Here is a 13852-nt window from a genome sequence, read left to right as displayed (position 1 = left end):
CTGAATCTGAAGCAAGGTGCTGCTGGCCGGTCCCATACGGTACGGCCCCCATGCCAACCGCCGCAGCGTACGAGCGGTGCCGAGGAAACCGTCGGAAAAGCCACGTCGCTTGCCTCCGCCCTCGCGGCCCTCTCACGAGGTCGCCACACGCTGGCTGCAGTTTGTAAGTCCCGTGTATCGAGTGCACGGCGGGAGGGCGGCTCCGTGGCAGCGTGGGGGCCGGCGGAGCGAGGAGTAGATGGAGACGGACTGGAACACAACCGTGCGCGAACGCTAACCGACGGCACCTCCTCGGTTATGGCGCAGGTCCCAGCCCAACCCCGCCACTGTGCTGCCCATCGATGTTGTGCATTTGCATCGGCCAACACGCACCTCACCTCGACACCTTCTATCACGTCTCCCCGCGAAATGCCGAAACCCCCACCTGCAGGCGTGCCAAGCAAAGATACCTCTTGACTCGACACGTCGCGCCCGAGCCCACATATCCCTCGAGCTAGGCGCTCTGGGCCGCATGTGCACCCTACCGTACGTGCGCACGGCGAACGGCGCTACTACTTGGCTGTGGCTTGCCGTTGTCATCATAACGGCGGGGACTGGGACATTCGCGACGCCCCAACCGCCACCGGTGTGGCCCACTGCTGCAACTTCTGACTGGAGGCGTGCCCAGCAGGGCTGTCTTACGAGTGCGGAGAGAAGGTAGGTGCGGCTGCAGGAACGCCCCTTCCCCCGGTCCATCCAATACCGGTACCATGACGCGTGGGTCTCAAGCATAGCAGCGACCAGGTTACAGGTGCCGATGAAAGCACGTCGTGTTTCCACGTGTCAAGCGTTTACACCGTGTCAAAACCCGTCAGCGTCACACCCGTGCAAATAAACGCGCGCCTACGCCGCACGCCATTATGTCAAAAGGCCACACAGCCTTCGTCGGTCGAAACGTGTTGCAATTCTGTCGAGCGCCTCGCACGCACGGTCGCCGATCCATGCCGCGCTTGCTACCGTGTGCACACACATGCATGCAGCAACAAGGGACTTAGCTATGCACATTCGAAAGTCAGCATTTCACACAGTCGAGCAAGTCGAGCCTTCCATCGTTCGAAATATATACGAGCCTCAAAGAGCCTGCGAGCCACTACCACAGCCTCGCCGCAGAGCTCGGCATGCAGCCACAGCCATGAGGCATCACGCCTCAGCCACGGCCCACGTCAGCCACGGCCTACGCCTCCCCGGCAGTAGTGCTTCCGGGGCTAGCGCGCGGGAGCCTCAGCTGGGTGCCGAGGCCTGTTTAAGACCACATGCAGGGGCTCTTGCACTTGAGGGTGCCCTGGATCTCACCGCCGGGGTTGGCGGCTGCGGGGGGGAGGGGAGGGGGAGAGGGAGGGAGGGAGGGGAGACTGTGAGCACGGCTGCTGGAGGGGCGTGCGCACGACACGCGCTAGCGCATGTCGAGGGCGCCGGTACTGCCATCCTACAATACCGTGTCCCACCCTGTACCCCTCGAGGCGCCGTGCCACTCACCGGTGTGCACGTTGACGTACAGCATCTCTGTCGTGAGTGAGGATGGGCGGGGAGAGGGGGAAGGGGAGTTGAAGCACACGGGATGGCAGTGGTGACCAGGGTGGTCCACACCGGTAACAATGAGGAGTACCAGGCAGCGGCCGTGTCCCGCTCAAGGCCAGCACAGACCTCATGTCCCGCCGCTGCACATCCACACGCACGCAACGCCCTGACACACAACGCTGGGTCCAAGCCAATGAGCCGCGACAGGCGCACGACACACATGGAACCCAAATTGATGCAACCTCGCCTCGCACATGCACGACTGCCGCAATGGTCAGTTGCAATAGCACGCCCTGCCCTGCAGCCCGCGCACTACGCATGCCGCGCACTACACATTGCGTCACACCGCACCGCACCGCAACATTGACTCACCAGCCTTGAGCAGGGTCAGGAAGGTGGTGATGTCAGTGCCCCAGTAGCCGATGTCAGTCTCGTTCCAGGTGCGCTCAAAGGTGGCGGAGCCCTGCGGAGAGACGAGGAGTGTGTGTATGTGTGTGTGTGTGTGTGTGTGTGCGTGTGTGGACAGGGCCGAACGGGCGGCCGCGCAAGAGCAAATGTGCATGTTAGTTCCGTGTGCACCCAAGGTGGGGATGGCTTGTTCCTCGTACGCCAGGCGCAAGCAGCATTTGATGCCAGGGTGGTGGTGCCGCGACCACGCACGCACGCACCTTGTAGGTCAGGGTGGGGTTCAGCAGGACGGCGGTGCCGGCGGCCGTCACGGAGGGGAACAGGCCCAGGCGGATGGGGTTCTTGGCGGTGGCGTTCATCTGCAAATACACACACGCACACATCATGCACCGTCACGGCCACACCATCGCAGTCGGGGTGAGTGCGGGGTGGGGCGCGGCAGGAAGGTCGGGGGCATGCATGCTACAAACCATGGGCACACGGGTCTGTGGACTGAAGGCACCGGTTGCCACGCCACGGACTCACCCAGTGCACGTGCCCCATCGAGACCGCCTTCATTGAGCCGCCCAGCATGATGTACGACTTGTACGGGCCGCCCTGAAGGGGGAGGGGGCAAGCGGGGCGTGGCGGGGATGGGGTCACGAACGTGTTTGTCGTGCGTTGCGAACTAGGGTTACACCTCCAGAGTGAGGGGGCGCTGGAGGCGCAGGTAGGTGCCGCAGCTTCCGAGGTCCCTGGGTGCGGTCAGACTCACCTTGGGCAGCACCAGGTAGGCGTAGCCCTTGCCGTCAGTCGTCTGCGGTGATAGCAATGTAGGCAAGGAACGTTACGGTGCCGTCTGGCGCGACGTCGAACAGCGCCCGCATGTATGTCTGGCGGATACAGCTGTGCCACCAGGTGCCACAAACCCAGCACCGTTGCCAAGCCGCGTTGCTTGTCGGCGTGCAGAGGCTCAGAGTATGCAATTGGCAGTCATGTATTGTAATTGAATCATTCCTCGCCGATATTCGGTCGCTATGCACATTTCCCGCTGACACCCCTGCCGACGTAACCGGAGCGCCTGGCGTTAGAGTAGCCCCAACGACAATGGATACTGGCTGTTAGCATGATAGTAGATGAACCCTGGCAGTGTAATAGACAAGCAGAGAGAAGTGGAACACGTCCAGAATCTGCTGGAGCGCCATGCAGCGCCCTCACCTTGTTCACCGCGGCCATAAGGTCCGCAGCTGCGACGATAGCACCAGCAGGTGCGTCAGGCCACTTAGGGCTCTTCTTGCCCTTGCCCTTGTTAGGCTTGGCGTGCACGGCGGTAGCGAGCAGGCACAGCGCGACCAGCGCCACAGCGAAAGCGACACGACGGGACGCCATGGTGATAGATATGGTAAAGAAGACTGAACGAGTAGCTCGTGTACAAGCTCAAGTGGGTTTTTATATGGTCAAACGTGGCGCCCCATGCCGTCGTAACGTATACTCAACCGCCGGCCAGGCAGAGATGCTCCACCTGCAGAACAACGTCGCTGAAATGTTCAGACATGTATCTGTTGACACGAGCGACATTCACCGATGCAGCGAGGGAGCCAGGTCGCGCCCGCCATGCTCGCCACATCTACGAACGCCCTTGCACGCTGCCTTCTCCCGCACTCCATTGGGCCCCCCTTAATGCCTGTGCTCGGCAATGCACAGCTACGCAGCAAAATGGCGCCTGCTGTTCCCAGGCGCTTCGTACGCGCCTGCTTGCCGAGCCGGACCAGGGGCGCCCGTGGGAGGTGCCACTGGAGGTGCCACTGGAGGTGCCTGCCCCTGGGGCTGCCGAAGCCCTCCGCTGCACTGCGATGCTACTGGGTCTGTCCTCTCTTGTAATACCGCAATCTGTTACAGCTGTGGGTCCATATCTGACCCGGCCCCGACAAATGGCCGCCGCAGCCTACCCGTCTTTCATTGGGACTCTGAGCACCTCAACCGACACCGATCGCACACACCTCCTGCCTGGCCAGCCGCGAACGCGGGGCACCCACATCCTCCCTACGGCTGCGGCCGATTGGATTGCAGGGGTGGAATGACAGGGGTGTGCCCAACCGTGCCTAACCGTGCCTAGGCGCTGCAGCCTCTGGGACTGCAGCCCGCGGACAAACACGCCCCGTGCCCTCCAATGCGTCCGGTCCCATACGCCTGGCGTGCTTTATCACGACCTTGCCAATTACTCAGCAGTCACAACCACATCAAGGTCTTCAGGATCCGAAGCTCAATTGCAGCTGCATGCACCTCTCGCTAGCTGTCGTACCAGAACAGAAGGCCCGAGGGACCGCCCGACTGCCCGACCGCCCGAGTATCACACTGGCCTGCCCAACAACGCCGCCGCCGCCACCGCTGTGACCGCCTCACAGGCAGCACAGCGCATGCGTGCGCATGAGGTGGTGGAACTCATGCGCGCGCACGGAGTGACGGGGGGGGCTTCCAGCCGCTCCCTCGCAGCAGATCCGGCGCGGCAGCGCCTAGCTAGCACGGCCTTCCCGGCAGGGCCGAGCACACGGGCCACCTGCACGGCTGCTGGCAGGTGAAGGCGCCCTGCACCTCACCGCCCGGGTTGGCAACTGCGTGGGGGGCACGAGCGCATGACGTGGTGGGGGTGGGCCCGGGGGAGGGGAGTAGCCGTACATTGGGAACGGAGTGATCACAGGTTTGGAGTGCCGACGTCCAGGGGGAACAGCAAAAACATACGGGGGGGCCAGGGGCAGCGTGCGGGGGGCGGTGCGGAGGGCGGACATGTCGTGGCACTCAATGACATGCGTGCCCCATGCTGTGTGTAGGTGGCTGGCAAAGTGCGCTAGCCTCCCTGTTGAGGAAACCACACCCGCCACACCCACCGGTGTGCACATTGACGTACAGATCGCCTGCGGGCGGGGGGCCCAGGCAGGCGGGCAGGCGGACATGTGTTAAGTCGTCATACATTCCACCCGAGTCGACCAGCCTCCAAACAGTACCGAAGCAGTTCCAAGGGCAGATGATCTCGACGTCAACGTCCCCTGGCACACGCTACTTCCCCGCAGTTCGCCCACCCTGCCCACCCGCCCCACGACCTGAGGTTGGGTCCTCGCAGCCCACCCACCAAGCCACTACCGCCCACCCACTGCCGCTGTCACGCACCCGCTCCTAGTTGGATGAGGAAGTCGGTTGGGCCAGCGCTGCCCCAGTAGCCCAGGTCTGTGGCGTTGAAGGAGGCGGTGAAGTTCACGGTGCCCTGCAGGGGGGAGGTTTGGGGGAAGGGGGTTTAGCCGTTCATGTGGAGAACAGATGAAGTGCCGACGTCCAGTGGGAATAGCATGCCGCCGCGCACCTTGTACGTCAGAGGCGGGTTGAGGAGCACGGGGGACATGGGCGCAGTGACCTTGGGAAACAGGCCCAGGCCTGGGACAGGAGGTTTCAGAAATGGAGGCGAAATGAACAGCAATCAGAGCCAGGCGCAAGCCGCACGGCACACAGTGTCTGGCACATGAATGTTACCGCATACGGCGTGTGGCAAACACTCCACAGTCTCCTCGCTTTTGGTGTCCACACTCGAACTCACGGATGGGGTTGTTGGCGGTTTTGTTGGCCTGCGTGGGGGCGTGTTAGGGTCGTGTGGGGGCATGCGGCCGTGACACGGGGTCAGTTTGAAAGCTCGCGTGCTGCGGCACGCGAGTTGCGTGCCGAAGAGTGACTGAGTGCGGGTGCGGGTGCCGCGGCTGGTGCCGGCTATTGTCCAGGCGGGTCCCGGTCGCCTTGCACGCAGCGGTGCCATGCGCGGAATGGGATCGAGTCGAAACGCGGCAGTCTGGTCCCTTTCTATTACCGTATAACCCCAGCCCGGCCCCCAGTGCCGCAGCCCGCTGCGTCGAGTCGCCCGGCCACCACGTGCCTCCCTAAGCCGCAGCAGCACCCTTGCGGACGCCGGCAGCCGTCCGACACCGCCGCCCCCCCCTCATCACTGTTCTCGCAGCAGCGGCCTCACCACGTGAATGTGTGCCATAGTGACGCCCTTCATGGAGCCTGGGGAGGAAGACCAGGCACGAGCAACGGGAAGTGTGAGACGCAGGAGGGTGGACATTTCGGGGATGGGCTGTTTAGAATGGTCAGGACAACCGTTTTGTGTTAGTTCCCTGGCGGGCCGTCCCAGCACTGCGGCGGTGTATGGCTGCGTGAGCCGCCAGGTCGGCATGTGATTACTGGGGCGGGTCTAAGGAGGTCCGCCGGCGTCCTTGCGTGGCAGTAACAACTCGAGTAAGTATTTTACCTTCTAGGATGAGGTTGAAGTAGGATGGGCCGATGTCCGGACGCACAAGGAACAGGTTCAGGTATCCCTTGCCGCTGGTCGTCTTGTTGGGGGCCGCCGACAGCTTTGCGACGGCTACAACAGTCCCAGGCGGCGACTTGGGCAGTTTAGGACCCTTTGGCTTAGCTAGCACGCACGGAGTGAAACTGGAAGTCGCGACGAGCACACATGCCAGAATGAGCAGAGTCTTGGGTGCCATGGCTGCAGCGCCTTCTAATACGGTATATCTGTGTTAGATCTATGCATCCGCATGTGACTAACGTGAACAGACGACGGATGGGATGTGGAACGGATGTGGGAATGGCGGGCGGCGCCCATCCGACGTCAGCAAAAGCATGTCGTCTGAGGGCCATAACTTCACCGATTCCTCGTCGCTTACATCCCTTGCGACATGTTTGGCACCATGGCCGCAAGCGCCGCAAGCGCCTCAACGCCATCCGCGGACGGGGCGCTGCTCGCGTCTCCGCTCCCCCCCCCGGCCGCACGACAGGCGGGCCAGGCACACGCTGCGGCAACGGAGCGACCCGACCCGCCAGAGCCCCGTCAAGCCTCAAAACTTCACGAAGCACCTCAGCTTATCCGTATCCGTGAACCGACCTAACAACAGCATAGCATTCTGCAGCTACAACAAACAAGCGGCAGTGTCTAACACTACTCTTAACGTGGGAGCCCGCATCCGTCTCATCCAACCCACTCCCGCACAGTGCGCGACTACTCCCGCTTCCATCCTAATCACTAACCCAGCAACCTGGGTTTCATAGCTACTTTCCGCCACGGTAACGGTCACGCGCGCCACCCGTGCTCACGCGGCCGTTCCACAAGCGCACTAATAACACCCCACCTGCCGCGCTTCTGCGCGTGCCGGCGGGCGCGCCGGCGACTACTGGTAACAACCTTCACGCTCCCCCCTCCCCCCACACATATTCTCCCCTCCCTCCCTGCACAGCCCAATCACTCGTCATCCATGCCATCCTCCTCCTCCTCGTCGTCCCCGCTCTCCCCCTCCCCCTCCTCCTCACTGCCGCTCTCCTCCTCCTCGCTGCCGCTGCCGTCCGCCGCCATCGCCGCCGCCTCCGCCTGGTTCATCGCGTCAAAGTCAAAATCCCCCTCCTCATCATCGCTGTCGCCGCCGTACGCATGCGGCTTCTTCTTGCCGCCCTTGCCGTCGGCCTTGGCCCCTGGCGGCGCCGGCGCCGGCGCCTCCTCGCCGCTTAGCCGTGCCTTTTTGAGCTTTTTCCGCTCCGTGCGTGCCGCGTGCGGGTTGAACTGCCCCTCCTCGTCGTACAGGGTGGCGGCCTGGCCGGCGGCGCCGCTGGCCTTGGCGGCCTCGCGCCGCCGCAGCGCCGCCGCCGCCGCCGCCAGCATGCCGTCCTCGTCGTCGTCCGCGTCCATGCCTGGAGCGTGGCGGTTGGCGGTTGGTGGTTGATGGGTGGGCAGGACAGGGCAGGGCAGGGCAGGGCAGGGGACGCGCGCACGCATGCACTGCGCTCAGGTGCCTGTCCACTACGGTACGGACATGCCAGCCACTTCCTTGCCGGCCCGAGAGCTGTGTCCTTCCACCTTCAGCCTCAGCTTCCCATCAACCCGCCGCGCCCGCCCGCCACCCTCCACCCTGCCCTCCCTCCCGCCCTCTACCCTGCCCTCCCTCCGCCCTCCTTCCGCCCTCCTCCCTCCTCCTCACCCGCCGGCCCCTCCTCCTCCTCGTCGTCCTCCTCCATTGCCGCCAGGTCCGCCTTGGCCGCCCCCACACTGGGCGCCTCGAAGAAGGCGCGGCCGCCGTCGCGGTCCGCCTCCTCCGCCGCACTGGGCAGATGCGCGATCACAGCCGAGCGCTCGTTGGCAAACACCTGGCGGAGGGGAGGGGGGCCGCAGGAGGAGGAGGAGGAGGAGGAGAGGAGCAGCAAGAGGGAGAGCGCGAGCGTCAGCCGTTGTGCTGGAAAGAGCGAAACGAAGACAACGCCTGCGCACATACCCGCCCCGCCCCGCCCCGCACCGCACCGCCCGCCGCCCGGCCGGCCATCCCATGCCATCCCGCCCCCACCCCTCCTCGCTCATTTACATTTGGTTCGGTTAAGTTCGGGCTGGTAGTTACAACCCCACCCGCTCCCACCTCCCACCTCCCACCTGCTCCACCTCCCGGCCCCCTGGCTCCGCCCCCCTGGCTCCTTCCCCCCTGGCTCCTCCCCCATGGCTCCCCCCTTGCCCCCCGCATCCTCCCCACCTATGGTGATGTACCACAGCTCGCATATGCGGCTACAGTTTCTCCTTGCAGCGCGACTGTTTCCTTACGGGATTGGTTCAAAGTTAACCCCCCCACCTCGTCAGCGTTGAACTCCTGCGCATAGCTGGACACAATGACAGCCTCCTCCAGCCCCGACTTGGGCCGCTCCGGCGGCAGCGTGTAGTAGGGGATGCGGCCGTCGTTCCAGTCCTGGGGGGGTGGGGGGTGGGAGCGGTGGGGTGGGGTGGGGGAGGTTACATTCATGATTGTTTGAGAAGTGAAGGCGTAGCCAGGAACAGTAGTGTAGCAGGGGGTGGGGTGAGTGGGCAGTGCGTAGAGAGGTGAGGGGCAGGCGTGTGTGGTATTTGTTGGAGGTGTGCGTGTGTGTGCGTGTGTGCGGTTCCCCAGTCCCTACCCCCTGCCCCGTGACAGTCCCCCAGCCATCCCCTATCCCGGCAACAGGGCGGTGGCTGCAGCAGTCGGCCAAAGGCCAGGCCGTGTCACGGCCAGCGTGCCTAACCCGGGCCACCGCCCCATACACACACGGCTTATCCCCCGCATACCCATACCCACACCCACACGCCTCCTCCACACACACAACACGCACCTGCAGCACGATACGTGCCGCCGCCGCCGCGTCCGGCGTGCCTCCGCGCCGCAGCTTGCCGCGCGCCAGCGACACCAGCTGCAGGAACTCCTCGGGGGCGGAGAAGGACTGTGTGTGTGGGGGGGGGGGGCGGAGGAGGAGGAAGGGCAGGAGCAGGAGGGGCAGGGATGAGCAGGTTCCGGTTGAGTTGATGCCCCGCTGTTGGCGCCCCTGGCGAGCAGGAGGTTGTGTCGCTGGCGGTGTGGTCCCCGCCGCCGCCGCCGCACCCCCGCCCGCACCCCGGTACGGCCCACACGGCCGCCTCTCCGCTGCTAGCAGGCCGCAAGCACCCACCCCCATATCAGCCCCTCCCCCGTTGCGCGTCCACGTGGGGGGCTCTCTGACGATGGCGGGAATCATCCGTTTGGCTCGGCCATACACCCCGCCCGCCATCCCCCCTATTGCATTGGGTTTGGTTTAGCTTGGGCTGGTATCTACAACCCCCCCCCCAAAACACACACACACACACACACACACACACCGTCGCTTTGCTGCATCGCATACACTGTCTTTGCGCAACGTTTTCCTTGTGCTCTTTAACACACACACACACATACACACACACACACCGCACATGCCCTCTCTCTCCCTCCCTCCCGCTCACCGAGATCTTGTACAGCACCATAAGCTGCTTGGCCGGCACCCGCTTCAGGATCTCCGACACAGGGCTGATGGGGTCGGACAGCCGCTCAACCTGGGGGGAAAAGAGGGCGGGGAGAGGGGGCAGGGCAAAACACACGCACGCGCGTGAGAGGAGCAGCCGGTGGTGGTGGTGGTGGTGGTGGTGATAAGTAGTTGTGTGCTGTTGCCTCGGCCCGTCCCCTCGCCGGCCCCAGCCCGCCCCAGCCCCACAGCCGCTGCCGCCAGTGCCCTCGCCCCCCCTCTATTGTGATGTAATCACTCCGTGCTTCACATGAACAGCTACAACCCCGCACCTCTGCCTGTGCTCCGCTAGTTTCGCTTGGTTTGGTGTAGTTTGGGCTGATATTGACAAACCCCCCCGCCCCACACACACGCCCCCCTACACACACACCTTGATTGCGTTCCTCAGCGCCGCCGCCGCGTCGCTCTCCGCGTCCGCGAACACCACACCTGGCGAGTCCAGCAGCTTGATGTGCTTGTCCAACACCACCTCCTGCACACTCTTGGTCACACCGGGCGTGTTGCCCACCTGCAGGCGAGAGGAAGGGGTGGGGAGGTGGGGGTTACATTCATTATTCTTTATCCCTTGTTTGCTTCTGGTGAATTCCACTCCCTGGTTTGGTTTAGTTTGGGCTGGTATTCACAACCCCTCCCCTCCCCTCCCCTCCCACCTGCGCCACGCGCTGCCTCTTGAGCGAGTTGATGAGCGACGACTTGCCCACATTGGGCAGACCCACAACCCCCACCGTGATGGCGGTCTTGATGCCCAGGTTGCGCGTGTAGTTCTTGAGCAGCTGGGGGGCAGGAGGGTGGAATATTGTGTTGAAGATCGGTGCGGGGGAGGCTCGTGTTGCAAAACTAAGTTCCATTACGCTGCCCCCCACAATCCCGCCAAGCCTATACGGGCATACAGACCCCCACCCCCCCACCGCGCCCTGCCCTGGCCCCGCCCACCCGTGCTCCACGCCCCTGCTTTCCCACCTGCTGCCTCCGCAGCTGCACCCCTCCTCCCTCCCAACCTCCCTCCCATCGTTCCCGTCCCAACACAACCACCACACCCGCCCACCCCTCGCCATCCACACCACACCACACCCACCCCTCCCCATCCAATCCCCCCCGCCCCCCATACACACCCGCCCACCTGCAGCAGCGTGTCCGCCCCCAGGCAGGTGGCGCTGGCGCCGAAGCTGTTGTCGTCCGCCGAGCCCGCCACGCTGCCGCCGCCGCCCAGGCTGCCGCCCCCGGGCGCGCCGCCCTTGCCGGCCCCCCGCGGCATGCGGCGCTGCCCCAGCCCGCCCGCCTGCTGCTGCGTGGAGCACTTGAAGGCCACCGCCGGCAGCTCCTCGCGGAAGTACTTGAGCCAGCGCTCGCCCACCTCGCGGGGCACAAGGTCTGAGGCCGAGGGAGAGGAGGGAGGCAGGGGGGGTTGCAAGGATGTTTGGAGAAGCGGTACAGGATGCAGGGTGGGAGGGGTAGACGGGAGGCAACCTTGGGGTGACAGGGCGGAGGAGCCGGCCCGTGTCACCGGCCCGTGGAAGATGGGGGAAGGGTTGGGTTTGCACACGCCTAAAGGCAGTGCTGCCCAGCGTGCAACCGTGTCCCTCCCAGCGCAACGGTACCCTTCAGCCCCCACCTTGTCGGCTGCCCGGGCGCCGCCCTGTTCTGCAGGCTTTCGCTGGCACACGCCCCTGCCATCCCAGCCCGCCCCGCCCTCACGTCCCTTCCCCTGCCCCCGCAGCTACCAGCCCCACCCACCCAACCCCGGCCACCCCCTGGCCCCCCCCACCCCCACGCACCCATCTTGTTGAGCAGCAGGATGATCTTCTTGTTGGGGTTGGTGGAGCGGATGTAGCGCTCCACGTCAGGGCAACGACAGGCCAGCGGGTCGCGCGCGTCCAGCACCTGGAGGGGGGGCGGGGGGGAGTGGAGGGTGGAGGGTGTGTGTGTGGTGGGTGTGGCGGGTGTGGTTTGGAGGCAGAGGAGCTCGTGTGTATGTGTCCCCACCCGAAGTCAAGGGCCCGCCAGAACAACCGACAGGCGTCTCACCGCCCTGAAGCCCATCCCGCCCGCCCGCGCGCCCCACCGAGATTTCGGTTCCCGCCCTTTTGCTGAATGCCGCTATGCCACTTCCCCCCCTCACCACCCACATACATCCACCGGACCCTCCGTCCCCGCCGCTGGCCCCTTCCCCGCGCCCTCGATCCTGGTCCCCCGCCGCCTCGCTTACACGTCGACACCTAGCCCCCACGCCCCCTCTTCTTGGGTTCTTCTCAGGTCCCCTCCCTCCCCGCCCCCGGCTGCTCCTCCTCCCCCTCCTCCTCCTCCTCCTCCTCCTCCTCCTCCTCCTCCCCCTCCTCCTCCTCCTCCCCCCCCCCTCCTCCTCCTCCTCCTCCTCCCCCTCCTCCCCGTCCTGCTCCTCCTGCCGCCCCTGTCACCTGGATGATGACGTCCGACAGCTCCACCACGCGGCGGAACTCCTTGTAGAAGGCCTTGCGGCTGTTGTCTGCAAGGGCGGTGATGGTAGGGGAGTCCGGAGGAAAGGAAGTGGGGAACCTGCGGTGGCTTCCGGGGCCGGGCCGGGTCGGGATCTGGCTGACTGGATGGGCAGGAGGGGCTGCAGGCGGCTGCAACCCCCCACCTACCACCTACCACCCCACCGTGACCGCTCGCAACCGCACGTGCTCGGCAATCGCCCACCCACACCCGGCAATCCACCCACTCCTCACGCTGCTCCCGGTCACCCGCTCTCCCCACTGCCATACCGTGGCCCCATGTGCACATTCCCAGTCCCAGTCCACTCAACACTCGTATCGCACCAAGTCCGCAACGTATGCCACGGTGCCCCCCGCCCTCCGCCTTCCCTCCCGCCCGCCCTCCCTTCCGCCCTCCCGCCTTCCCTCCCTCCCGCCCGCCCGCCCCCTGGCCTCTGGCACGGCACGCACCCGCATCGCTGGTGAACTCCTGTGTGAGGCGCGCGCGCTTGCGTGTCTCGAAGTCCGCCTCCTTGCGGTTGGCCAGCGCCGCCAGAGCGCTGATCTGGCCCGCGTCGCCGCCGTCCGCGTCCATAGCCGCCACGTCGGCAGCCTGTGGCGTGTGGGAGGAAAGATGACGGATGCGGAGGGGGGTGGGGATGGATGCGAAGGGGGGGGCTGTGGTTGGGAGCGGCAGCAAGGGACTGGCGCTGGGTGAGGGGATGTTGCACATGCGACGCCAACGTTGGCGGGTGTGCGGCCGTGTGGCGTTGTGCGGGTGGCTGGCGCCGGTATTGGCTGGAGTAGGCCCCTGAAAGTGCCTAGCCCTAGCTATTGAGAGATCGAGGGCGCCAGAGTGGGGCTGCTCGTGGGGCGCGAGGTCAGAGGGCTGGGCCGAGCGCGTGCCGGCAACGCAGCGGCATCGGCACGGCCCTTCGGCAGAACCCTTGTCGACGTTTGTGTCGGCAGCCCGTTGCCCGCCCAACTGGCTCAAAACAACCTGTGATGTCCCGAAGTGCTCTAGCGCTGGTCAACACAGCCGGAGGACGCTGCATCGCGAACCGCCGCCGCCGCCGAGTGCCGAGAAGCGCACCTGCCGCGAGAGCCGACGCTCATCCTTCTTCTGCTTTTCCTCAGCAAGTGCCTTGGCACGCAGGAACTGAAACTCCTTCACCAGCTCGTCTTTGTAGGGCCATTGCGCCGGCAGGCCAGGGTCCTTCTTGATGAGAGACCGTTTCTTCTGAGCGGCGGTCTTCGGGTTCTTCTTCTCCGCCTTGCGCGCCTTGCGGTGGTGCTCCCTGACCTTCTTTAGGATTTTATACTTTTGCTTGAGCGTCATACGCTTTGATTTAGACTTCGTCGACTTCTTCGGCATTTTTGCTAGTTTTTCAAAAGTTCAGAGACACGTTCGGCGCAGTCGCCGCAGGTGAAAACAAAAACGGAAGACAAGTCGACGCAAACCGTTGAGGCAGCACGGTTATGTTATGTAGCAAGGGTTCTATTGTGATAACAAAGCTTCCCATGCGTTCAGGTTAGCGTTTGGGAACAGTTTCGGAATGGGAGTTGGTTACCTGCATGGGGACCCAACCTGCTCGGCC

The 13852-nt window shown here is 64.6% G+C and overlaps 3 protein-coding genes across 3 annotated transcripts; all 3 read right to left on the bottom strand.

Annotated features, from left to right (window-relative positions):
* Positions 1-772: 772 nt before the first annotated feature.
* Positions 773-3362, bottom strand: CHLRE_12g533150v5 (uncharacterized protein). Its single transcript, XM_001692959.2, has 7 exons — positions 3163-3362; positions 2720-2761; positions 2491-2562; positions 2226-2324; positions 1930-2020; positions 1516-1542; positions 773-1347 (listed from the first exon to the last, which is right to left on the bottom strand). The coding sequence occupies exons 1-7, from the start codon at positions 3331-3333 to the stop codon at positions 1283-1285; spliced, it is 567 nt and encodes a 188-aa protein (XP_001693011.1). The 5' UTR covers positions 3334-3362; the 3' UTR covers positions 773-1282.
* A 461-nt stretch (positions 3363-3823) lies between these two features.
* Positions 3824-6518, bottom strand: CHLRE_12g533100v5 (uncharacterized protein). Its single transcript, XM_001692960.2, has 7 exons — positions 6236-6518; positions 5954-5991; positions 5531-5558; positions 5300-5370; positions 5110-5203; positions 4830-4856; positions 3824-4556 (listed from the first exon to the last, which is right to left on the bottom strand). Exons 1-7 carry the CDS (start codon positions 6471-6473, stop codon positions 4462-4464), a joined length of 591 nt encoding a protein of 196 aa, XP_001693012.2. The 5' UTR covers positions 6474-6518; the 3' UTR covers positions 3824-4461.
* A 119-nt stretch (positions 6519-6637) lies between these two features.
* On the bottom strand, positions 6638-13779 carry CHLRE_12g533050v5 (uncharacterized protein). The gene is made up of 12 exons (XM_043068598.1): positions 13348-13779; positions 12726-12867; positions 12219-12286; positions 11580-11685; positions 10925-11175; positions 10455-10577; positions 10175-10312; positions 9746-9835; positions 9103-9210; positions 8592-8705; positions 7956-8121; positions 6638-7668 (listed from the first exon to the last, which is right to left on the bottom strand). The coding sequence occupies exons 1-12, from the start codon at positions 13627-13629 to the stop codon at positions 7226-7228; spliced, it is 2031 nt and encodes a 676-aa protein (XP_042918693.1). The 5' UTR covers positions 13630-13779; the 3' UTR covers positions 6638-7225.
* Positions 13780-13852: the final 73 nt, after the last annotated feature.

Source organism: Chlamydomonas reinhardtii, chromosome 12, assembly GCF_000002595.2.
Source record: "Chlamydomonas reinhardtii strain CC-503 cw92 mt+ chromosome 12, whole genome shotgun sequence".
Classification (NCBI taxonomy): domain Eukaryota; kingdom Viridiplantae; phylum Chlorophyta; class Chlorophyceae; order Chlamydomonadales; family Chlamydomonadaceae; genus Chlamydomonas; species Chlamydomonas reinhardtii.
Note: the sequence above shows the minus strand (reverse complement) of the source record. Positions and strands in the feature narration are given on the sequence as shown.